The 26521-nt window shown below is 36.4% G+C and overlaps 5 protein-coding genes across 5 annotated transcripts; 1 reads left to right on the top strand and 4 right to left on the bottom strand.

Moving 5' to 3' along the window:
• Positions 1-662: 662 nt before the first annotated feature.
• LOC113326664 (uncharacterized isomerase BH0283-like) lies at positions 663-2267 on the bottom strand. The gene is made up of 7 exons (XM_026574354.1): positions 2160-2267; positions 1811-2059; positions 1548-1713; positions 1357-1493; positions 1045-1209; positions 867-950; positions 663-770 (listed from the first exon to the last, which is right to left on the bottom strand). Exons 1-7 carry the CDS (start codon positions 2199-2201, stop codon positions 663-665), a joined length of 951 nt encoding a protein of 316 aa, XP_026430139.1. The 5' UTR covers positions 2202-2267.
• Positions 2268-7689: 5422 nt separating this feature from the next.
• On the bottom strand, positions 7690-9451 carry LOC113326187 (nonsense-mediated mRNA decay protein 2-like). Its single transcript, XM_026573960.1, has 4 exons — positions 8752-9451; positions 8473-8656; positions 7954-8276; positions 7690-7856 (listed from the first exon to the last, which is right to left on the bottom strand). The coding sequence occupies exons 1-4, from the start codon at positions 9449-9451 to the stop codon at positions 7690-7692; spliced, it is 1374 nt and encodes a 457-aa protein (XP_026429745.1).
• A 5270-nt stretch (positions 9452-14721) lies between these two features.
• LOC113326149 (embryo-specific protein ATS3A-like) lies at positions 14722-15914 on the top strand. The gene is made up of 2 exons (XM_026573928.1): positions 14722-14860; positions 15065-15914. The coding sequence occupies exons 1-2, from the start codon at positions 14747-14749 to the stop codon at positions 15521-15523; spliced, it is 573 nt and encodes a 190-aa protein (XP_026429713.1). The 5' UTR covers positions 14722-14746; the 3' UTR covers positions 15524-15914.
• Positions 15915-19505: 3591 nt separating this feature from the next.
• On the bottom strand, positions 19506-21365 carry LOC113326186 (disease resistance protein RGA2-like). Its single transcript, XM_026573959.1, has 3 exons — positions 21044-21365; positions 20263-20796; positions 19506-20158 (listed from the first exon to the last, which is right to left on the bottom strand). Exons 1-3 carry the CDS (start codon positions 21363-21365, stop codon positions 19506-19508), a joined length of 1509 nt encoding a protein of 502 aa, XP_026429744.1.
• A 129-nt stretch (positions 21366-21494) lies between these two features.
• On the bottom strand, positions 21495-23099 carry LOC113326185 (putative disease resistance protein RGA3). Its single transcript, XM_026573958.1, has one exon. The coding sequence runs from the start codon at positions 23097-23099 to the stop codon at positions 21495-21497; it is 1605 nt and encodes a 534-aa protein (XP_026429743.1).
• Positions 23100-26521: the final 3422 nt, after the last annotated feature.

Below are 26521 nucleotides of genomic sequence, written 5' to 3'. Positions count from 1 at the left end.
ATAAACAACTATTGATCGAGCATTTTATAGGTCTTGGACAAGCCTAACCTTTCAAGCCGGTTTTGAGGTGAGTTAGGCTCACGAACGTCAATAGAGTACTAGAGCAGACAATTTGTTATGAATTATATGACCGCTACTCCATGTCACCCAATTTAATGTCCCCGTGCTAAACTCAAAGAGGCCACGCATGAAGGAATATGTTAAGATGATCAATCTCACATTAAATGAACAACTAAAGATCATGCAGTTTATAAGCATTGAGAAACCCAAACCTTGGGGGCAGATTTTCGAGGTGAGTTATGCCCATAGATTTCAAAAAAGAAAAAAGAAGGCTACCCATCTCAAACCACGGCAACGGAAAGGTATTATATAAGCTTTTATGATTTCATCATGTTGGGTTGCCGTAAGCACATCCTTGTAGCAAAACACAACCATACACTCTCTACTAATATGCAAGTACCTAAACTAAATCGTTTTAATACATTCAAACAACTCAAATTACACAAGTACCAATACAATCAACCTTATGGTGGTTTATTAAATAACATGTCCAGCTTGTCTTCTTAAGCAAATCTAGCTATGGCCGCAAATAGTAGTTTAGGTTTATAACGATGCGCGTGTAGTTGTTATTACCCATCAATCCGAAAGGTATATTGATGTTATCAAGCAAATAGAGCTCCTTCCATGACAATAAAAGGTTTCCCTCTAATTTTTAGTCTTTGATTTTCCTTATCTAAATGGAGATCCAATACCCCTCCTCTTGGAGATGCCTGCACAAATTAAAGCGAAAATGTAGCTTGCATTGTCATTTTACATTTGAATGTACGATCTGGACAGATGGACAGACAGAGAAGGAGAGAATTTACCATGTAAGCAAGAAAATCAGATTTTCCCAACTTTTTGCTCCAGTAAGGTGCCAAGGCACAGTGCGCACTCCCACAAACAGCATCCTGGAGGTCGGGGAAAACCAAAAAATGGTTTTAGCGCTGGTGTATGATGAAAATGAAACGGCACGTCTTGATATTATTGTTGTCATTTAATTACCTCGTCTACACCAAGATTTGGAGAGAACAATCGAGAGATGAAATCCAAACCAGATCCATGGGGAGCTTTGCCTGTAAAAACGACTCCTCTTCCTCCCTTCCACCCTTTTAATTCGTCATAGTTTGGTTTCAAGTCTATGACGTTTTGTCCCGATGAGACCTCAATCTACCAAAAAAACAAAGGAAATGAAGTAAGTCATTTAATTACAACAAGGACCTGAAGACACATGAGCTATCATTTATAAAATTTTATATGTTACCATATTCTAAAAAGGCAAGAAATGTGTTAGTCGTAGTGATTTGATTTACATACAATTAGGTCGCCGAAGGAAGCTGTTTTCTTTATATTCAGAACAGATGCACCATTTAGAGTTTGTGGCACGGAAGGTATCTCCAATGGATCACAATCCACCAGTGTAGTGGTAGGAAAGTCTAATTCGATGAAGAAGTCTGCTGGATCCCTTCGACAACGATTATCATCCTCACAGTAAATACTACCATTGCTCAAAATCTTTGATCCATCTGATATATCTTCACTTTTCCGGACAGGACATTTCTTAGCAGTTAGACTTCCGGATAGTCCGATAAATTCAATCAGGTTTGATTTTACTAAACCAGATGTAAATAGAAATTTTGCAGCTGCCATGGTTGCATGTCCACAAATGTCAACCTGTATATAGAAACGAACGGGTTGTGAGACTTGTGCTTAATATATATATATATATATGTATACCCATAAACTAAGATCACCAGGGTTTAGGATTTACCTCTGCAACAGTAGTGAACCACCTAATGTTAAAAACAGGATTATAGTTCTTGTCATTCTCGGATTTATCACAATTATCGTCATCACTATCGCCATCATGATAAACAACTCGAGTCAAGTAGCATGTTATCGGAACATTAAACTCCCTGGCAACTCCTAGTAACCACTCATCGTCTTTTTTATCTTCTCCTTGCAACAAACAAACGGCTGCCGGATTACCTTTAAGTGGCCTATCTGTGAATGCATCCACCTGTAATTTAACATCGGAACAACACTTATTTTAGTCTTTAAACTACATTAGAAAAAAGAAACAATGTCGGTACGCTACTACTAAATTAATTATATATTACCACAGAGTATTTAATAGGTCTCTTCGCAGCTGCTATTTGCATTTTCGAGTCTGAACAATGCGATATTTGATGTATAATGACAATGTGATGTATGTTGGTTATATCAAGGCTTCGATGACAATGTGATATATGTTGGTTGTATCAAGGCCCCGATATTAAATACCCAGGCTTGTTATTGAAAAATACCGAATGAGACCAAAGGAGAAACACATTGCACTGTATTTGGGTCCTAGTAAGTAGGCTAACCATTGGACTACGGCACTGCTAAGGACCAGTAGTATTCATCAAGTTGATCGACATGCATACAGATGAAATGAAGTGAATATGATCGGGTGGATGTGTGTGAAGGAGGGACGATCGACCCAATCAAATCTGGTCACGTCATTAATTTTAATCGCAGGCTTTGTTGGCAGTGCTAACTAGGCTCCATACAATTTAGGATTTCACAAGACAAGTGGCACAATTGGAAGCTGAGCAGTAGTAGTAGAAGGCAATTTTTCTTTGGTATCTTGGTGTAATGGTTGGTTGGGTCTCGGCCGGGATAGTGGAAAAGCCATATGCAATCCCGAAGGACATAAAATCGTGGGGATTCTTATGTTCGTTGAACCTTGTGATCCCATTATAAAAGTCGTAGTCAAGATTGCTGCAATTTATTGGGTCTGCCTGGTGACTTAGAAGTTGAAGGTGTCGAAGCCGATCTTCGATTTGTTTCCACTCTTTATGTCGGTATATGCCCGTTTAAGTAGCAAATGTATTTTCTTCCATCCTCGAATTCGCCTAGACTTGACCAGATGCATCAGTCACGTCATTATCAACATTTGTGCCAACAATTGTTTGACTGCTCGTTACATAGAAGTGGTCCTAATTAAAACCTCATAAATGACCGATATTAATTTCAACACTTAAAATTTCTCAATATTGTGAAATTCCTTGGATGGGTAATTGTTTTTTTTTGGTTTTTTAAGTTTAGGTTACTTGAATATTATATTAAAGTTTAAATGTCAAGGAAGTCTATTACCAACAAGCCCGAATAGATAAGAAAAATAAAAAGATAGAAAAATCCCTCCATCCCAGTGCGGACAAGTTTCCAACTCAGGTCACTGGTATAATCACCACTCTCATGATCACTATATTACATTGACATCTGGTTAAATAGGTCTGTTATAACAAGTCATGAAACCCAAGTGTAACCAAGGTTTGAAAAACGTAGGTTAAAGCAGTCACGCTTATATAACATGTCCGTGAGAGTCACCGGAAAATGTAGGTTAAGCTGTTAAGTAAAAAATAACAACGTTATTATTCCGACCTGTTATGACTGATTTCATACACACGTTATAACCTTCTTTGGTAGAAAATTGTGAAAATCTTCAACTTAAGAAAAAATTCATTAATTTTAGAAAAATAACTTACTCCCTTGGTTTCTAAAAAATAGGCTTGTTTGGTTTTCATAAAATTAAGAAAACCAATCATTGTAGCCACTTTTCATATTTTTTGGTAATCTATTTTTGGTCCACACTCAATTTTTTATAAGAGAGATGGGAGAGAGAAGTGACTCCCTTTAATATTAAGAGAGAAAAGGGAGAGAGAAAAGTGGTCCCTTATGGATATACTAGTAAAATCATAATATTTTATTTTCCAAAACAAGCCTATTTCATATCTCAATATCTTTCACTTTTTGGTATGTTTCTACGAACGATCTCAATTGTGTACAAACATCCTTGTCAAACTTTGTCATTTCACCTGTAAGTACACCCACGCATAATCGGAAGCATCTTCTTATCTATACTTCTTAGGAATATAACCTATCCACAACATTGGCTAGGTAACAATAACTATATATAACCCCGTAGTTCCTTCATCATCGTCATCCTTCTAGTCAAAATAATATACTCAAAGCTCCGGCAATTTCAACCCCCTCTGTTTCTCGTTATCAATTAACGAGTTTTACAAAATACTAAGAATTTAAATTATCATCTCCTCGATTTTTCTTTACTCACACATTCAATGGATATAACTGCAAAACCTGATGCACCTGTGGCAACGCCAACAAGTACACCTTTCACTACACTGCTCAATATGATAGGGCTTCTAATAGGTATTTCTTAAAAAATCTCGTATCTATATGTCTGTCCCGACATCTTGTACTTGCTAATTAGTTATTTTGCGATTGCCTTTTGTATGACCAAATCCAATACCATTATCGCCCTTCCACAAGCCTTTGGTTGAATTACTACGATAAATGCAAGCTTTTGATTTCGTACCAGTATGTTTTTTCTGTTTATATTTTAGTTTATTTCTTTTAATTTGGTCGACGTTGGTAAATTATTAATAATTTATTCATATTTTATAGGGTTAGGCCAGTTATCGACTGCTTATGCACTACAAAATGGTGGATGGGTTACCGCTTTCCTCCTATTTGGTTTGTTCATGTTGGGAGCATACACTTCTCATTTGCTAGGGGGCTGTCTCGCAACCAATGTTCGGATGAGAAACTACTCAGACATCGGGTTTCTAGCATTTGGAAGGACGGGACGATATGTATCATTAGTTGTTATCAATCTGGAGATTTTCATGGCACTTGTTTCTTTTACAATTTCCATGACCGACAATTTAAGCAGAGTTCTGGATGGATATAAGTTCGACATCTCCTTTTTCGGCTTATCTACAGCTCAGAGCTTAACAGTGATTGCTATAGTGGTTTGCATACCTGCGGTGTGGTTAAGAAATCTGGATAGCATATCATTCATTTCGACATTCAGTATTTTATTAACCTTTTTGATATGTGGTGTTTTAATTTGCACTTGTTTGTTCGGTGGTGTCAAAGCCGACAAAGCTATACCTGTTTTTCGAATAAAAAATATTTTCGCAGTGTCCGGTCTATACATTTTCAACATCGCCTCCCACATAGCCATCCCTGAATTCTACAGGTCAATGGTTGATCCTGCCAGATTCTCTATTGTGAGTTTATATATATATATCATTTTATAAGTGAATTCAATTACTGACTAGCAGGTATGTAGTTGTAGTTGTATTTAATTGGGGATTTTAATAAAGTGCCACACTTTCTATTTCATGTTTAAGAAAATGTCACCGTTTTTTTCAAAGTTTATTAATTGTTATATTTTTGACTTTTTCCGTCACGTTTTTTTGAGAAACAGTTAACTGGCGTTAGTATCCGTTAGTGCATATGTATCATTAAATCAGCAACGTAAAATGACATTGAAGCCCCTGAATCAGTAACTGGAACGAGTTAGCCAGTGATTGAGCAGAGAGTTAACTCGCGACTCGGTGCAGTGAAGAAAACGAGTTAACCTGAATCCTATTCCTATTTCTCCTTACTTTTCTGCCGTTGATCCACTCAAATCCAAGATCATCAGGCTACTCAAAGAGAACTGTTGCCGCGCTTTTGAAGAAGAGAGCCATTGCTACAATGAATGCCCACTGCATAAACAAGAATGCTACAAAGAACAATGCAAATCAGAAATGCATCTGAGAATATGTAAAAATTAACTTGAAAAGACAATTAACATGTAATCTGAAAATTAGTTCTAACTAATATCATTTTCATTCATAAAGCAAGATTATCCCATCAAAATAAAACTGATTTCTGGTACATATACATGTCCATACCAGAATCAGTGTCTAAAGCAACCAAAAAAACTAACCATCAATTAGATACTTGTCCACAACATATCTAAAACAAACAATAAAGCACACACACTTCTACTTCCTAGTCTTCTTAGCCTTGGTTTGCTTTCCCTTTGTGACAGAAAGTTGACTGACAGATCCAATACCAGCAAAATTCTGACTGAAATTTTGATTATCTTGTGTAGATCCATGAGTGTTAGGTCCTGCTACTGGTCTTCCTTGAGTGCTAGGTCCTGCAGATGACTCACCAACAAAAAATGATGTACCTCTGGATCTGTTCACCTTGGCTTTACCCCTTGCAGTGCTACTTTCAGGCTGATCTCTCTGTGTGAAGGTGCAGTTTGCAGCATCATACTCAGTGCTTGGCTTGAATCCAGTTTGGTTTTTACCAACATCACCACCAGCACAGGTTCTCTTGTTGTGGCCAGCAATAGATCCACATTTTCCACACTTCCTTTTCTTCACCACAGTTTCAGGTTCATCATAACTTCTCTTCCTCTTCTTTGCTGGTCTTCCAGTTTTTCTCTGATAAGGAGGGGTTTACGTTGACGTTCATGGTTGCCTGCCAGAAGAAGAGAAAACAAATGAGAAAGTTAAAGTAATGAAACCCTAAAGGGTTTGATTCTTAAATAGGGAAAAGAGAAAAATAAATAACTAATATCTTGAAAAGTAAATGCACCACATTCAATAAAGTTTATAAATCTACCTTATCTTCCCATACCCATTCAGTTATGTCTTCTAAGGGTGTGACAATTTGCATATGTGGTCCTATAATACTCCACAAATAGTAAGGAGCACAATAACTGTTCAATCAATAAAACAAAGGTGTGTCAGTGTACAAGGAACAATAAATAATACAAACCACTTACAAAAACAAAAGTAAATGAATATACAAAAAAAGTAATTGAATAATACAAACCACTTACTCTTTCCAGTTTGGCCTCAGCAGTTTCAATGCACATACAACATGTTGACAAGGGAATCCCTTAGCTGCCATTGCAAACAAGTGCATTGTTTGTCTATAATATTCACTGTGAATATTTTCTTGATCACATTAGTTACCAAATAAACTTGTCCAACCACACTGCCTTCTGTATCAAACTTTCCAACCAAGTCAAGCATCTTATTTATCAATTTAACAACAGCAGGGACCAAACCATTTTCATTCCACTTAGCAGATTCTTCCCTTCTCTTAAATAACAAACCCATGACTAACTGACCATACATCATGCCTAGTTGGATTATAGGTTTATCTCTCATATTAGAAGCCATGGAATTAAAAGATTCAGAGAAATTGTTATTCATATGCTCACAACAGCTAAGGGGATCAAAATAGGCCCTAGACCAAGTACTTGGATCTTCTTTCCTAAGATATTCACCAGCATCAGCATTTTCTTTGCATATACTGTCAAAGTGCTCCTACATTGCAAAACAATCACAATTTTATATATAACCTACAAACTAACAAAAGAGGCAAGGATGAAGTTTAACAAAAGAGGCACAAACCTGAAATGCTTTACTTTGTAAGCTTTGCATGCATTCCACAATGAGTTGCAAGGTTGGTGCCTTGTAGTATTTCTTGAAGTTCTTGTATAAGTGCCTGCATATGCAAATAAAGTTAGTACTTCTTCAAGTTCTTGAACCAATAGAAAAACACATACACAATGTAAACTACTGTAAAAAAACAAGGGACTAAACTTAATTACCTGAAACAATATCTAACTCTTGCACCAGGGAAAACCTTAGGAACATTCCAACAAGCCTTTCTGCCTATCGGAAATAAAGGTAATTCTGCCAGCATGATGTGCATTGATTGCTGGAGCCAAATCCTTGAGGAACCCAGTCCAGTTCTCCTTAGTTTCACTCTGACAGACCTTAATGCCTAAAGGCACAAGATTATTCTGACCATCAAGTGTTTTGCAGCCATTAGAACACCACCACGCTTTCCAGTTAGATGGCATGCATCTAACCCTATGACTGGTCTTCCTGCTTTCTGAAATCCTCTCATTGGTGCAGCAAATGAAATAGTCATGCTCATGAATGCCTTATCTGCACTTTAAGTAACCAAACTATGTAACTAACTGAGCATAACTTACAAATAAATAAAGGGAAGAGCATAAATAAGATGTACTGAACATAATGTTACCTTTTTTTCGATAACTGTATTTAGCAACTGACCCTGGATTAGTATGAGCCACCATTGCACAAAAGATGGGTACATCCTTGTAGCTGTCATCATAATTACCAAACAGATCTTCTAAAAGAAGATTTCTTGCTTTCCATGCACAAATATATGGTATATCTATGTTATGAGTAACAAAAAAGTCTCTTGCTATATGTCTAGGCTTTGGAATTAAGGCCCCTGTCTCCTTTAACTTCTCATGTACCACTTCTTTTACAAACTCAGGATTGGCAGATCTGTTAAAACTCTTTGGATTTCCAACACAAGTATGTTCTAGATTAACCTTCCTAACAATGAAAGTAGGCTCATGCCTTTTTATGCTAGCATTTACAAACCATTGACATCCATACTCTTCCCTAAACCTACATCTGACTCTTAATCTAGTTTTGTCACTCTTGTAAACAGTGTACTGATAATTATTTTTTACACATAACCCCTAAGATGTTTCTTAAATGCCTTCTTGTTATTAAAAGCATACTTTACCTCAATCTCTTTGGATCAACAGGAGCCACCTCTTCTTCTACAGGGAATAAGGGTTCTTCTTCTTCATCACTGTGCATATTGAAGTCTTCTTTCCAGTTCTTGTAATCAAACTTCGCTTTCACATCTTTATCATCTATTGCTTCAAGACAATCATTATTATCATTACTCCCACCATCATTAGAAACTGCAATTAACAAACAACATCAAAGTGTTAGTACATTTAAAGAAAGGGGAAATAGACAATAAGTTATAAACATCAAAGGGTTAATACTTCAATACCTTCTTCATCATCTTCTTCACCGCTGCTTGAATCACTACTTTCATCTCCAACTTTATATGTCTTGACAATATCTTCATAATCAATATCATCCTCTTCATCACTGTCATATATTGGTGGAGCATTTGGGTCTTCAATGGGGTGACATTCATCCACAGTAGTGTTCTCTAACACCACATTCTCCTCATCATCATCACTGCTGACCCCTGCATCATTGTTGTTCACTGCATCAATCTGGTTCACTGCATCAGTATTCTTGACTGCATCAACCCAGTAATCATGGTTAAAGTTTTCAGTCACTTGAATTGGTACACTGCTAGAACCCACAACACTGGCTTGACTAACGCAAGAATAACCCTGAGATTCCATTTCATTTAACAGATCCACAAACAATTTCCTAGATACTCCTCCATTTGAGTTTTCAAACTTTGACTGAGCTTGCAACCTTGGTGATCTCCTTACAGTCTTTTCTGGTGATCTCCTTACAGACTTTTCCTTTGAAACTGGCTTTTTAGCAATCCTCTTATGGGACTTCTTTGGAGTCTCATCAATTACTGTCACTGGTTGTTCCATTGCAGCCTCAATGAAGTCATTGTCATTACCGAATTCAAAATTTAATATCTTCAAATGTAAACATATAAATCCTTTATCATCAGGTACTGCATGCTCCCAGAACTTAAGAAAGTCCTCATTACTATCCATAATATCAGGAAAACATGGTTCTATCATCCAATATAAACTAGGAATTTCATTTTCAGTAGGCGCAACTTAACACGCAACATCTGCTCAAATTCCTTGAGGTCAATTTTTTCTCTATCCATGTGAGGGAAGAACAAAGTCATATTACTGTCCATAACCAACACGCTGATGTCTCTATATGGATAATATGTTTCACCACTGCATCATAAGTAAACAAATGAACTTCATAAATTGAACTCATGCTTCAATTCATTATGAACTTTACTGAAACAATCAAACCCTAATTAAAAATTACAGAAAAATTTCAGAGAAAATTTAACCCTAACTAAATCAGAAAACAAACCAAACATCAACTCATGCTTAGATTCAAAACCCTAACATGCAACAACATCGATTTAAGCAACAAATGAAAAGAAGACAAAAAAAGATGAAAAAAGAGATGGGTTTCTTCAGAAATTGAAAAAAACGAAGTTAGGGTTTCAGTAAAACATACAACTGGTTGTTCTTCCCGTTCTTTTTCTTCTTCATCTTGAACTTTGCAAAACCCTTCACTCAGATTCACAAACTAAACCAAATCCCTCTGTAGAACCCTAGTTTTCTTTAACCTAAGTTTCTCCGCTGGAAAAGAGAGACACGGAGAGAACGAAATGAATGAGAAAGTAAAAGCCTTGCTGTGGTTTCATTCCGTGAAGGATAGGATAGTTAATTAACACACTGCCACGTGTAATAATCTCGTGATGCTATTCTTGAGCCGTCGATATATAGACAGGTGTAAGAATCTTGACCTGGTCAGCAAACTTTTGACCAATTAGGTTGGTCCGGACGGAAACACTAACAGTTGTGGCATTTAATAAAGTTTGAAAAAAACGGTGGCAGTTTTTGAAACATGAAGTTGGAAGTGTGGTAGTTTGTTAAAATTCCCTACTTAATTTTTGATTAGTGAATCGTATTTGGTGCAGATTTCCTTTTTAAGCTTTGGTGCAATGGCGACTCTATACACATTTTTGGCATTTTTGGGAGCTAAAATGTTTGGTCCTGGGGTTGCCTCACAATTTACGCTGAGCATGCCCATGCATTTAGTTTTACACAGATTGCACTATGGGCAGCAGTCATTGTACCGATGACCAAGTATGTTTTTTTAACCGTCCCAATGGCATCTGAAGTGGAACGACATCTACCAGCTAAAATGCCTTTGCGGAGGAGAACTGTCATACGGTGTGCAGCCGGGTCTTTACTTCTAATAACTGTTCTTATTTTAGCAATTGCCATCCCCTTCTTTGAAACTGTTCTTAGCCTAACTGGTTCCTTCGTTTGTATTTTCGTATCTGCTATACTTCCCATTGCTTTCTACCTTGAGATTTTCAGAAAGAAAATTCCGCTACCTAGTTTCGTAATCCATTTGGTCATCATAGTAATATGTTTTGTTGTAGGAATTATGGGGACAATATATAATATTAGGTCAATTGCTAATCAATATCAATGAATTGTTGACATTTGTCACCTTTCTACTGAGACAATTCTACATAATGTAATTTTTGATAATGGGAAAACAAAATGGATTGTTGTCTTTTCTGTCATTAAGCGACCATGAACACCATAAATTGTTAAGGAACGCAGCAAAGTCCAAAGGCTCCAAATGCAAATTAGATGCCGTGTTGTGTGGCTACTAGTATTTTTTTGTTTATTTTATTATTCGCAGAGAAACTATACCACAAGATTGTACTGCTGTCCTGACATAATGCTAGATATATTATGACGATTACCTTACGAAACCATAATAAACTGCAAATATCAAGGTAGGTCTCCTTTTTCTGTTTGGGAAGTATCCAGATTCCAAATTCTTTTACGGAGGACAGCAATACGAAGATATTGATATGCATGGGCATTACTCTTACATATGGCTTGGTTTGTTTCTCAACAATTTCCCAGGATCCCATATACATATGCAATCCCATCAGCAAGGAATATGTTTACCTTCCTGCAGTCAGCAACGGTAAAGCATATATTATTTGTGGATTTGGTTACCATAACTCGTTGGACGAGTATAAAGTTGTTCGGATCTACAGTGAGTTATTCATTTATAGAGCTCAAGTATACACTTTGGGTGGTGGTCATGGGTGGAAAGATATAAGAATTTTTGAATATTCAAAAAAAAAAAAAATTCAATTTTTAAAGGGCCCTGGTATTTGTGCAAACGGGGCTCTTCACTGGCTACACTCCTGGGAAACTGAAATTGTGACTTTCGACTTAGCAGACGAGGGGTTCCGGTGGATCCCGTTACCACCACTTTCACCGGAAAGGATTGTCTTTAAATTTTATCTTAAATTGTTGAGTGATTTACTGTTTAATCCATAAAACCCGACCCAAATTACTGGCTAGTCCAGCGCCAAAAAATATTTACTCCGTAGTCCAAAAAAGTTTTGAAAAAAGTAAATTTACTCTACTAACCCTAATATATAACATTACGTATAATATTACATATGTTACTACATATGTAATATGTAGTATACTTGTATACTAGTAGTAATTAGTATGTAATATGTAGTATGTAATATATTAGTAGTAACTAGTATGTAGTATGTAGTAATAACATTTTTAGTATGTAGTATACTAATAGTATACTAGTAGTAACTAGTATACTAGTAGTAATATGTTATGTATTGATACTACATATTGATATGTAGTATGTTATGTATTGATACTACATATTGACATGTAGTATGTTATATATTGATATGTAGTATAGTATACTAGTAGTATATACTAATAGTAACTAGTATACTAGTAGTAATTAATAGTAACTAGTATGTAGTATGTAGTAATAACATATGTAGTATGTAATATACTAGTAGTAACTAGTATGTAATATGTAGTAATAACATATGTAGTATGTAGTATACTAGTAGTAACTAGTATACTAGTATATTAGTAGTAATATGTTATATATTGATACTACATATTGATATGTAATATGTTAATTATGTAGTGATACTACATATTGACATGTAGTATGTTATATATTGATATGTAGTATGTTATGTATTGATACTACATATCAAAAAATATTGTTATGTATTGATACTACATATTTTACTACTAGTACTAGTTACTACTAATTACTAGTATACTATACTATAGTAGTATACTAGTTTAGTATAGTAAAGTAGTTACATAATTTACTAGTAACAATAAGATATTTTTGTTACTACTAGTACATTACATATTAATATGTAGTATCACCGTATTGATACTACTAGTATGTATTAACATACTATTAGTAACATTTACATGCGTTGATACTAATTAGACCTGGAAGGGTGTTTTAGGAATTTATATAATACACTTTATAGTCTTCAAGAAGTTTTTGGACTAGAGAGTAAATAATCTAGTCCAAAAACATGTTTTTGGACTAGATAGTAAATTTTTTCCACGGATGGACTAGCCATTAACCGGATATGCCAGAACTGAACTAGCCAGTATTCCTACTAAGCTGTTACGTGGAAATTTACGTGTTGTTCATGTAAGAGAAGAAGACAAATTTATTCACATATGGGAATTACAGAAAAAGAAAAAGTTTGGCAGGTATGAGACGAAATTGCATGAGTTCATTGACTCCTTGAGTTGAAGTAAGAAATTTTGTTTTCCATGCACCAAGGATGCGGCGTATATGCCGTTTGCAGTTACAAAGAGCAATCAAGTTCTTATGTCGGATGGTGAAAGTGTCTTTTGTTATGACTGCTCGGAAATTACAATAAAGAAACTATGGGATGAAAACCTAAGGAGCGGCATTAAAGCAATTCCTCATGTGAATAGCCTTGTTTCACTCGAAGCATTAGGAGAAAAATCCAAGAGAAGAAGATAATTTTAGCGTATGCATGCTTCCTCCATCCTTTTTCTTTTTTTTTTATGACAAGAATATATGAATTTGGTTGTTACGCTTTTTTTTTTTTTTTTGATTGTTTAAAAATACAGAGTTAAGTATAATCGAACTAAATCGATCACTACTAACTGTCATATCATGACATTGGTTTTTTACGATGAGTGTATCGAAATATTTTTTCACCTTTAGTGTAACGAAATATTTTAAGTTTTGTGAAATTCTTTACATCTTTGGGAAGCTCACATTGGGAAAGATGCATCAACTCAAGATTGGAAAGGTTTGAGCAAGACTCTGGTAATACTTTGATTCTAGTACCTTCTAGGTCAAGGGCCCTTAACTGAGTTAATGCTCCAAGATCTTCTGGTAATGCTTCTACCAATGGGTATTTTTTGACTTAAAAATCGTCAAATTAGCAAGACCTGCAGCTGACTTCTGTCAGGGCTTTGATTTTTTACAGTCATTGACATCTGCAAACTTCCAAGGTTGATGATGCAACCAGGTACTTCTTCAATAGGTGTAAAACACATATCAAGAAATTTTTGATATTTCATACCAGTACCGGAGTTAGAATGATCCAATCTTTGTAAATTACATAGACTAGTGACAGAATCAGGTAGTTCCTTAAAATCTGAAGAAGATGAGATATCAAGGAATCTGAGATTTTCCAAAGATCCCCTGTTTTCAAGAAAACTGAAAATGTAGAAGTAAACAAAAAATAAAAAAGCAGTGCTATCCCGCACGACTCTGCGGGAGAGCTTAATAAGGAAGCAGCAGTTCATTCGTTGGATCAGTTTACCAACGGTTGGATTGATCTTGCTTTATATATACAGCTGGCACAATTAGCAAATTAGAGCTAGGCGAACGAGTCGTGAAAGTGTTTGGCGCCTCGCCACGCCTAGCACCTAACACAACATAGATACCACTGACATTTACAATTGCAAAGGAAATGGAAAGCTAGGCAACACAAAAAAAAGAAATGAAACCACTTTTTTATCATAAACCCAAAGTTGATTAAGATTAGCAACAAATGATACCAATTAGCTCTTAATCAGCAAGGAATTATATACCAAAGAAAGTAAAGCGGTAAAATATAACGAATCCAACTCTTTTAACAAGACATGGGTTTCGAAGAAAACACTAAAAAAGTTGATGCAACAAATGATACCAATTAGCTCATAATATATACCAAAGAAAGTGAAGCAGTAAAGCGGTAAAGATAAGGAATTAAACTCTTTTAACAAGACATGGGTTTCGAAGAAAACACTAAAAAATTGTATAGAAGCCTTGGAATCTTTAACTTTTGAACCTGACAAGTAAACCTACTGTTGCTTTGGAGAGCTTTACAAAAACGCATAGACGTGTCGATAGAAATTCACAAGTGTCTCTTGTTAATTTAAGATATTGATCAATAAATTAAGATGATGGTGAGGAACCAAACATCCATTTTTTCCTTCTGGGTTCTTTTTGCTCTTGTCATTTGTGGATCATCACTAGCGCAAGAAGATCATCTTTCAACAGAGTCAACAATGAAGGTAAAAAATTCTTGGAAAAATGGATATTAGTAACGTCTACCATAACTTCTCGCCACCTTTTTTTACAAAATGACATTTCTAAATTTCTTCAAATATTAACTGATTTTTTTCCTTTTCTATCGAGTACTCCGTGATTACGGTCTAGTTTGGTTCAACTTTTGGCGGGATAAATACTAATGTAACTAATCCTCCTATGTGATGCAGGAGAACTGCAGCTACACAGTTATTATACAAACAACATGTGCACATGGGGCTGAAACATCCAACAATGTGAGCATTAGATTTGGAGATATAAAATCAAATGACATTGTGGTGAAACATTTGAACTCCAAACACATGAGACAGGTTGATCCGTTACAACCTGATGTTTATGACGAGAAACTAAAAAAACCATTCCAAATGTGCACTATAGATGAATTTCGAGTTACGGGTCCCTGTGTTAAATCACCGGTTTGTTACCTATATCTTAAATCTATGGGAGACGATAAATGGCGACCAGGTTTAGCACAAGTTCGTGTGTCTGGAGCATCTCATCTTTCATCGACTGAGTTTTACTTTCGACGTTATCTTCCTCAGCATGTATGGCATGGAAAGGACAGATGCGACAAAGAGGTGACTCCCTTTGGTATAAAACGCAAGAGGAAGTTCTTTCCAAGGCCATAAACTATAAACCGGGAGCTTGAAAGTTAGGATATGGATTTTGGTTCAATGAAGCATTGTATGAATAAACATACTTCTCGTGTAATTGAGTGTTGGTGTTCGATGGTTGTATTGGAATATTAGAGTTTGTCACACACAAGTAGCCGAGGTTAAAGTCCAGTGAAGGTCCGAGGCAACACAAGCAGTCAAGACACTTACTGGAAAAGAGGATAAAACCAATCTAACTACCATGGACTTAATCAAGAACTGGACTTAATCAAGATAAGTGAAGAGAAGCTTCCAAGATATGCTGTAATCCAATTTGTTATCTAGATATGCTTCTTATCATGTAATTAGTCAACAACACTTATAGTTTACCACTCTATAAATACGAGTGTTCTAATGTAACCGAAATTATCCCAGAATGATCAAACATTTGGAGATCAATAATAATTCTCCCTTCGGGGATTTGTTCGTGGACGTAGGCGTCAGTGCCGAACCACGTTAAGATCTTGTGTTCTTTTTATCTGTAATTTGTTTCTCTGATCGATTTATGAACCCTCGATACCCATAATTTATTATGGTATCAGAGCGGGGAGATCCGCTCAAATGCTTCCGCTTTCAATCTTTTTTTGTTATCACTTCACCGATTTTGTTCGGACTAAAATCTTTAATATTCGTCTATTTTCTCTCAATGGGTGATTATTAATTTTATGTTTTTCAGGTCTAAGTGGCTATTTTTCTTTGTTCTCGTGTTGTAAATGGTAGAGTATTCCCATTACAGACGATGTTTGCTAGTCTTGTTTTTGGCGTGTCTCTAATGCATCCACAGATGTAAGTGGATTTTAGGTTCTCATTCTAAGCTAGAATAACCTGTTTCACTTATCAATGAGTTATTATCTTTCTCGCTACAGATCAACTTCTTGTTGGGTATAATTTTGTTAATCCAATATTCTGATCTGGTCTTGTTCAGGCTTTCAACCAAGCTGGTTTGGTTGTTCTCAATCAACATCATTAGTTTCTTGTAATGGTTTCCGACTATGGATACTACTGTAGACCTAATGATGATCAAGTTTATTATCATACTCGAAACCTTTCGTCTATTGGAACATAATTCTGAGCAAAAGATTGTGTTTCAATTCCGATTTATTGTTTATCTGCTATCTTTTTTACGGGTCATATTAATTGGACCTTATTTTGTTTTCAGCTCTTGACCCATATCTTGAGGGTTTATTCATTCAATCTCAACCCATTAATCATTGGTTTCCTTAAAATCTTTGGAAATCTGTAGTATTCAGTGAGGAAAAAGTCTTTTTAATGATCTAATATATCTACATTTAGATCATAATCCAGGATCTCCAAGATCTTGTTGTCCGCATCTTGCTCTAATCTTATGAGCAGATATTCTTTAAATAGGTAGTTGATCATTATACTACCAACTAAATCAACTTTGCATCTTTATGAAAGATGTACGTGTTATCATGTCTCATATTTTTTGGGATATATTCATCACAATCACAATCTATTTTCTATGGATTTTCTCGGAACTTTTCCGAAATCAGTTTTCATTCCAGAAAACTCTCTTCAACAGTTACACGTCTATCACTATATCTCAGTGACTAACTGTTATTTCTTCTAAACAAACTCTTCATCTGAGTTTTTTAACCATATGTTGGGGATTTATTTATACAACACAATCCATTCACAATGGGTTTCCTGAAAATATTTTCGAAACTAGTTTTGATTCAAGAAAAACTCTTTTGACGTCCATCTGTGTTCTTCAACTGGACGTATCTTATACTAGTTGTAACTAGTTCATTATGCCTTGTTCATTCGACATTATCATTTGAACAATCAAATTAATTTTATTAGTTTGAGCAACTAATAATTAATGTACTACATCAAGTATTTCTTTCCTGCTCTCAAGTTCGTGGTTTTCCATACCATTTTGGTTTCGCCTTACGGTTTGTCTGATTCCCGGCTATGGCTACACCCACAGACTTAATAATGATCAGTTTGTGATCATATTCAAAACAACTTTCTCCCTGAGGAATAGGAGATGCAAAATAAAACGGATGATTGGTTATCGATTATGCGATATAAATATGATTTCACCAAGTTTCACTGGTCGATTCTTTCCTTTTAGATCTTTATGCAAGATCAACCTAGCTCCTAAGTTTATGAGCTAATTCATAAATGTAGTAGTTCAACTGCTCATTTATCATCTACCATTCTGGTACACGATTTGTGGAAGACTTTGAATTTTCCATATTTCTCATCATCCGATCTCAAGTGTTGTTACATGGGTCATTTCAAGTCCAAGTTCAAGTTCCATGGATAATAATCATCGACGGTTCATGGATACAGAGTTCTGTTCAACAATTTTCAAGTTGCACACTTCAAAACATTCCGTGTCCAACTTGAGGGGGGGTATTGGAATATTAGAGTTTGTCACACACAAGTAGCCGAGGTTAAAGTCTAGTAAAGGTCCGAGGCAACACAAGCAGTCAAGACACTTACTGGAAAAGAGGATAAAACCAATCTAACTACCATGGACTTAATCAAGATACGTGAAGAGAAGCTTCCAAGATATGCTGTAATCCAATTTGTTATCTAGATATGCTTCTTATCATGTAATTAGTCAACAACACTTATAGTTTACCACTCTATAAATACGAGTGTTCTAATGTAACCGAAATTATCCCAGAATGATCAAACATATGGAGATCAATAATAATTCTCCCTTCGGGGATTTGTCCGTGGACGTAGGCGTTAGTGCCGAACCACGTTAAGATCTTGTGTTCTTATTATCTGTAATTTGTTTCTTTGATCGATCTATGAACCCTCGATACCCATAATTTATTAGGTTGTTCGTGTACTTGTATAAAATTTAAGCTTGGTGATCTATTGAGCTGCCAAAAACCTGTAACTTATATGTAATTTTCATTGTTCTGTCTGTGATCTATCTCTATTTTGAAAAGGTTGTATTGGTTGAAAGATTGAAGGGTCATTTTGCATTTTCACCGACCTGGTCTCAGCCTTGAGCATTTCCACAATTGCACACACCTACAGTCTCCTCTCCTTAGCCATTCATATACTTCTATAACCTATAAAGGAAATAGAAATGAGAAGAAAACCCAAGCTAATCCTGTAAAGAATATACGTAAATTCATCAAACAAACTTGATTTTCTGGTGATAATTTATAAAATCTCTCTAGAAAAAATCGAATGCTTTTGGAAACATATAGATGTGTACATAAGCATTTACATCAATGTCCAACCCAGAAATAGAGAAAAAAATCAACTCTGTAACCTGAGATATGATGAAACTACTTGTTAATGAAATTTCATAATTGACTAATTGAGGGACAAAAACTGAAATCATAAAAGGAGAGGGCGAGGAGAGCGTAGTTGCAGGAAATCCCACAACACACCTCTTATGATATTTTCTAGATCTAAGTCTATGATCACAATCAAAATAAAGATTAAAGTGCTAGAATTGTAAAATAAGATACCAGATTTACGTGGTTCGATCAATGTGATCTACATCCACGGGGTTAGGGTTCACTATGATTGTTAAAATTATATATAGATTACATGGAGACTTCATTAATGAGTATTTGGAGCTCTAGGTTGATGAAAGAAGAAGAAGGAGATAATAATAATACAAATATTGTTTTCTCTCTACAATTGTGTCTAAAATGTGTGTCTCCCCTTTCTCTCTCCTGCTTTTCTCTTTATATATGTGTATACATAGTGGATGACAGCTAAGATATCTTTTATTTTCGGAATCTATATGCGATACACTCGCTCATGTACAATCACTCGTTCTCGCACAGACTATACTTCGCATAGATCTTCACATTTTACTCGTGACTTTGCTGACATCATCTGGTGCGTCATCTCAACCTTGCTACATGGGATCTCCCTCGATTAAGTTATATAGTCTTCCCTTCGCATGCTTACTAACATGTGCGATATTTCACTCCTACAGAGAGAGTCCCTCCTACATCTTCATCAAATTAATCAAGTCATACATATTAGATGGATCGCCTCGCTGCTCTTCTCTTTGATTAAAATCAAGATACAATTCTTTAAGAAATGAGAGGGATTTCAGATCATATGTTAAAGATTTCTTCAGTTGTGGGCAATTGAAGATGGTCAATTGCTGAAGAGAAGTCGATCCTTGCAAGTCTGGCAGAAACTTAAGAACTGGGCAGTCCTGCAACATCAATTTCTGAATGGAACCACCATGGAATTTAGGGGAGTCGTTCTTATTCTCATCATCATTTACACCAAATCCTTCAAACAGATTGCAATTTTTTATCCGCAGAAGTTGAAGATTACAATTGCTTTGGAGTATGTTCATTGGGAAGTATGTAAGCTCCTCAATATTCTTCAACCATAGATGTGTGAGAGATGTCTTGTTTCTCCCAACTGAGAATACTAACTTGGGGTCGACCTTCACCAATACCAATGTCGTCAAAGAAGGAAACGAAGGGATTTCCTTCAAACATTTGCAGTCAATAATCCTCAGAAGCTGAAGATGAGGATATGGACACAATTCTTCCAGAAGGAACAGATCATTAAGATAAAGTTCGATTAAGCAAGGAAATCCACCAATATCTAAACTGGGAGCTGCCCAATAGATGCTGGTAGCTGTTCCATTCCGCTGCAATTTACAATTCTCAAATATGCCAATTCTGGAAGACAAGATGGACATATCCACGAGGGCAGATCCGACCCCATGAAGGTAATAATACCCAATGTTGTCAAACCAGGAGGAGGTTGGAGAGCTTGCAACACTTGAAGATCATTACATGCATTCTGGTCCCACCACATCGCGCTCAACTCTTCTTCTCTTTTACCCCAACATAGACCCAATTCACGAAGATTCTGTTTTCCTTTTAAATTTGCTCTCTCAGCATCAATTGGGTCTTTCACGTTTTCAAGATTCACAATATCTAGTGCCTCTAGAAAGTTTAGGTTTCCCAACTCTTCAACACCAACGTTACATTCAGCTTCATTTATTAGTTTATCCGGCACAGCGTTAATCAAACCTTGAAGGCGAACTAGTTTTCCTACACCCTCCAGCATAATTGGTTTTTCCCGATAAGTGTAACGAAATCTTTGAAGTTTTGTAAAACTCTTTACATCTTTGGGAAGCTCACAGTGGAAAAGATGCAGCACCTCAAGATTGTGAAGGTTTGAACAGGAGTCTGGTAATACGTTGATTCCAGTACCTTCTAGGTCAAGGGACCTTAACTGACACAATGCTCCATAATCTTCTGGTAATGCTTCAACCAATGGGCAGTTTTTGAACTCAAATTAGCGAGACCCGCCACATACTTGGTTAGGGACTTTAATTTTTCACAGCCATTGACATCTAATGTCTGCAGATTGCCAAGGTTGATGATGAACCCTGGTAGTTCTTCAATAGGTGTAAAACACATTCAAGAAATTTCAGGTATTTCAAACAGGTGACAGAGTTGGGAAAGGTGGTTAAGCTCTTGCAATGACTAAGATCCAATCTTTGCAAATTACATAGACTAGTGACAGAGTCAGGTAGTTTTTTAATATCCGAAGACGAGATATCAAGGAACCTGAGATTTTTCAAGGATCCCATGTTCTTAAGAACATTATGGACAGAGCCACACCCACTTAATACCAACGTCTGCAAATTGTAAAGCTTACCGATGGATTCATCATCATGCATATTAATAAGTTTTAAACCGGAAATCTGAAAGTACCTTAAATGCCTTATCTTACTAGCCGCAGGATATGTAACCTCTGGACAGCCTTTAGCACTACGACCAAAATATAGCACACGCAATTTCTTGTTACTTGAGAATTTGTAATCAATCATATTATTATTTGGTTCGAGAGCGATAAATGTCCACAACTTCTTCAATTCACTCAAGGCTTTGGAACATCTCTCTGATAAACCGTCATCCGATATGAACTGTAAACGTCGAATATCAGAATTATTTTCCAACTAACTTATATTTGCACTTGCACATTCACGATTCCCAACAACGTCTCGTCCAAGATCATGCATCTTGCACGTAACTATGTCATCTAACTCATTCTTTTTCACCCCATCCAAAAATGAGCTCCACAGCAAGCTATCAAAAAATTCTTCTCCAATTTCTTCCATCGATCGTTCATTTCCAACAATATTAGACGATGGCTCAAAGAACCCTTCCGCCATCCATAAATGAATAAGAATTTCCCTTCTAATCTCCGAACCTTTGGGGAAGATGGAGCAATAAGAGAAACATTGTTTCAGATGAGGCGACAAGTTATCATAACTCAATTTTAATACCGGTCGGATTTCGCTTTGACCTTCTTGTGTATTCCAGATGCCACTTTCTTTAATCGACAACCAATCTTTTTCTTCATTTTTCGAGTGCATTAGACTTCCAAGGAATTTCGCTGCAAGTGATAAACCACTACACTTGTTTGCTATCTCTTTCCCAATGTTTGTCATGTTTGGGGTCTTCAATGCTCCACCGGGAGAAAATGCTTTTTTCTCTATAATAGACCAACACTCATCTTCTTGTAATTTTTTCAATTGGTATGGACGATCGCTCCCCTTCACAACATTTTCAACCTGGATGTTTCGTGTAGTGATTAATATTTTACTCCCTTGAGCACCAACATGAAATGAATTCTTGAGTCTCTCCCACTGAAGAGCATTCTCGTTCCACAGGTCGTCAAGCACTAGCAAGAATTTCTTCCCCTGGAGCTTTTCTTGAACCTTATTCACCAATAGATCGAAACTTGATACGCTATCGAACTTATCCAGAGTGATGGATTCCATAATTTTTATGAAGATGTTTTCCACATCAAAATTTGTAGATACACAGACCCATATTCTTTGATCGAACTGTTTAATTACCAACTCGTCATTGTACACGAGTTGAGCAAGGGTTGTCTTCCCAAGTCCACCCATCCCCACAATAGAGATTATAGAAACCTTTTCCGAAGATTGATTGACATCTGACGATGATGATGATGCAGTCGCCTTTGTTATCATGTCTATGATCTTGTTCTTGTCATCCTTCCTTCCTACAACTTCAGATTGGATGATGACGGATGCAGTTTGCCGACGTCTCCGGTGGTCACTACTCTCACCATGAACCATAGAAGTATTATTAACTGATGCAGATTGCAACTGAAACTTGTTCATATTTTCAGTAATTTCATTTAATCGTCGGTTAATATTTCTGACTTTACCAGCCATTTTGAAAGAAAAACCAAGTGGGTTGTTGGAAAACCAAACGAAATCGAGTAACTTATTCTTCAAGTGGTTCCCTCTTTCATCCCGGCGCAGAGTTTCGTAGGTGAAATCGTCCATCACATCATCAGCGTCAAAAGCAACGTCTTTAAGCGATCTCAACCAAAGTCTCACAGCTTCCTCCTCCTCTTGTCTCCTTTCAGCATCGGTTATGACAGCAAGAATCATGTCTAATGTTCTTTGAACCTTTTTCAACTCATCTTTAACACCCCATGCTAGACTAATTTCTTGAGCAACAACAGGAACCAACTTGTTCAAGATTTGTGATACACCATTAGCAAGAATTCTTTCCATTGCCATTATAAGATATGCACTTGTATTTAGAATATTCAGAAGTCAATTAGAGACCAAAATTTCAGAAATTATAATACTTAAAACTGATGTTTAAGAGTAAATTAAGTTGCAATATAATATGAGTTCAGCAAGCGATGCGGTATGTACATTTAGATTATGATATCTCTGGTGAATGAATACTTACTAGTCGTGGTCAATAGCTGTAAATATAGTCGAAACTTCGTGGAAGTTTTCTTTCCCGCGTATAGAAGACGACCCCCTATATATTTTCGTCCTTGAAACTTTAATCAGTCCATAGACTGCATTTACTCCACATATTGCATATTCTTATCCAAGATATTTTGTAACGGTTGGTCTTTAAATTCAAATTAATTGTCCGCAATGAATTCTGAAGGGACAAAAAACATATTGTTTTGATCACAAGGTGATAAGACTATTCCCAGCCACTTATCCATCAATTATGTGGCTCTAATTATCCTAGCCCAACATTCTGCAATTGCACCTGTAAGAAGGTGAAAAAATGACTTTTTCCTTCACCTTGGGGCAAAAAAGATCGAGTATCACCAAATACCAACCATGGGGAAACTATCTGGCTCTATATTTGTAAAGGTGTTGGATATTGATCATATCCACGACGTAGAGGTCAAACTGTCGCAAAGATACATTGAGCAAACAACTTGGCACTTCTTTTGGTTGAAGGGGCATTAATCCAATTAAAAAGACCACCCTCTGTAACTACCGAAAATCCTATAGCCACACCCGATGAAATGATAATAACAAAAAGCCTAAGTTATTGGAATCAACTTTGACATTAATGAGATTATACACCACTTGACATTAGTATGGAACTTTATAAAGATTACAAAGATATTGAACATATAACAATGGAAGACCTAAAAATTGAAGTGAGCTTTAATGACTTTCTCTCTTTTCTCTCTAGGTGTTCTTGATTCTCTTTCTTGACTGCATTCTTCTTCATTATTTGAATTCTTATATAGGCAGATACATCAGTAGAAGACAACTGATGATCACATGCAAGATATCTGTGCTGATCTTATATCAGTTTGTCTCATTCGCCAGGCTCATTGAAGATGTCGTTGTCTTCTCGCGTTGCTTCTGCGCACATATCTTGATAGGTGTCGCCTTGACTAGTCGTGTGGCTCCTCTTCATATATCTTTTTCATTGTCGCAGGATTACTCCTCGCCAGGTTTCCTTCCTCTTCGTGCTAATGATTGTCTTAGTTGAGGGGAGGCTGTGGATTAGCTTTGTGCGATATTTCGCCCCTACATTTTGCCTTTTCTCGTATAAATATTCTGCAAGTGGAATAATGCGAGAATATCTGGTTAATCTTCTTTATTCAATGTATCTCAATGATTTCCGCGTAGTTATTACACGTGTTGTCATTTTCCTTCTTTCCCGATGGTGCGTCTTTATTAAATTTCATGTATAAATACTAGTGGAAGGGAGAAATATTTTTCATATTTCTCTTTCCTCTACTGTTTGTTTGTCTCTGGGGTTTAATGTGTTCTTCAAGCTTCATGTCTTTGATGGTAGATTGTGATGTGCTCCTTCCTGTTGCTGCTGTATTGCTTTCCCGGTGAGTCTTTGTCTTCGTTTGCCTTGGTTCTTTATACTCCGTAATTTTGCTTGCCTCATGGGGTTCCTTATCTCATTTTGGTGTTCCTGCAGGTCTATATCTTGTTTTCATCATGATTAGGGGCCTCTTGTAAATGCGTTTTTGTTCTTTAAGCATGATGATATCCTCTCGATTGTGTGGTACCCAATTTTATCCTCGAGTCACCATTCGGAAAGAATTATCCACCGAGCCTGTCGGAAGGATCGCTCTTTGATAGACACATTTTTGTGTCTAATATGCCCCGATTCTATATATTGTTACTGCTCGATTTTGTACTTATTTGGTTGTTTTATTTATTTGTAGGTGTTTTTAGAAGAATAAGGTTTTGCGGCGAAATTGGATAAAAATGTGGCATTTGGACCTCCATTGATAGTGTACCGGAAGCGCCCCAGAAGTACCCCGGTGGAACCCCGAAAAAGTGTGGAAAATGTCCCGGAAAATTACTAAAGGCACCCCTACTCTGGATAGGGGCAACCACATTTCAAAATTGGAAATTGGCGGGAAAAGAAGCTTTCTCGCCTGGCAGTTAGGGTTAGAATTTTTGAAGAGTTTTATAGTGATTCAATCACTGGGAATTGTTGGGATGGGCTTCCTAGAGCTAAACAGGGTCCGTGAATGTGTTTGTATCGAGTAACTTGGGCTGAACAAGCCGTGAAAGGGGAAGAGAGCTAAACAGGGAAGGATGTGACATCGGGTCCTGTTTGAAGTCGAAATTGGAGTCCCACCGTGACTAAAGTGTAGATATACCTTCATATAGATTCTACTATATCCTATAAAGAGTTTGCAGAAGTTTTGAACAACAGAAAATGCGTAAACAGAGAGATTACTGGAGAAGTCCGTGTCTGCAGGAGAAAAAAAAAGAAACCGAGTTGTACTCGGATTTATCTCGAGATTTAATCGTGAGGTTACACATAAATAGACTTGGGATAGGTCAGAGGAGGGGCATCAAGGAGTTAGGGGTCGAGCAGAGCGAAGAGAAGGCCACAGGAACTAAAGGAAGGAATTTGTACCTGCTGCTGCTGCTTCCATTGGAGGACCTTCAAGAACACGAAGAACAGACGCTTTTGAAGCGTCGTTCTTCAACAGTTCCAACAGCAGCAGCCTGTGTCGCTGTTTACAACATTAAGCTTTTATCGTTGATTTCTGGCGCTTCTGTGGGTCGTAGATTCACTGCTTTGTATTCTTTTCACTCTTTTAATCATATTTTGAGCATCAACTATGTATTTTGAGAACATGATTAATATGAGTAGCTAAATACCAATACTGGGATGATGGAGGAAGCCATTTTTCAAGCATGTGATAATTCTAATAATTTTTTATGACTATTTGCATGGATTTTTAATTGATTTATGATTTTTATTGAATGGGTGTAATTTCGTTTGATGATGTATGCTTGGTCTATGTATTTTTGATACATCATGCTTGTGGTTTACAGTCATTGCTTTTCAATAATCTATATTTGGCAAAGAATAAGAGTTCGTATTTCTAATATTTGAGCTATAATTGATTGGAATTATAATTTGAATCACATGGAATTTGGTCGAATCCTGAGTCTCGGTCTCTTGATCTCGTGACAAACTTGTATATATATTTTTAGTGTTTTATATTTTTGAGTCTGAAATCGAGTCTACACAAGTCCGAGTGAACGACACTCTTTTTACCACTATTACTACAACCACATGGAAAAATCTTAATCATTTTGGAGCCGCCGACGCGGACTTGTATAAAGATTTGTTTTTAGGTTTATTTTTTTATTATTATTATTTGTTCCTTTTTACGTTTCTTTTTGTG

This window comes from Papaver somniferum, unplaced genomic scaffold (genome assembly GCF_003573695.1).
Source record: "Papaver somniferum cultivar HN1 unplaced genomic scaffold, ASM357369v1 unplaced-scaffold_10, whole genome shotgun sequence".
NCBI classification, from domain to species: Eukaryota; Viridiplantae; Streptophyta; class Magnoliopsida; order Ranunculales; family Papaveraceae; genus Papaver; species Papaver somniferum.
The sequence above is the reverse complement of the archived record's forward strand: the minus strand, read 5'-3'. Positions and strand labels throughout refer to the sequence as shown.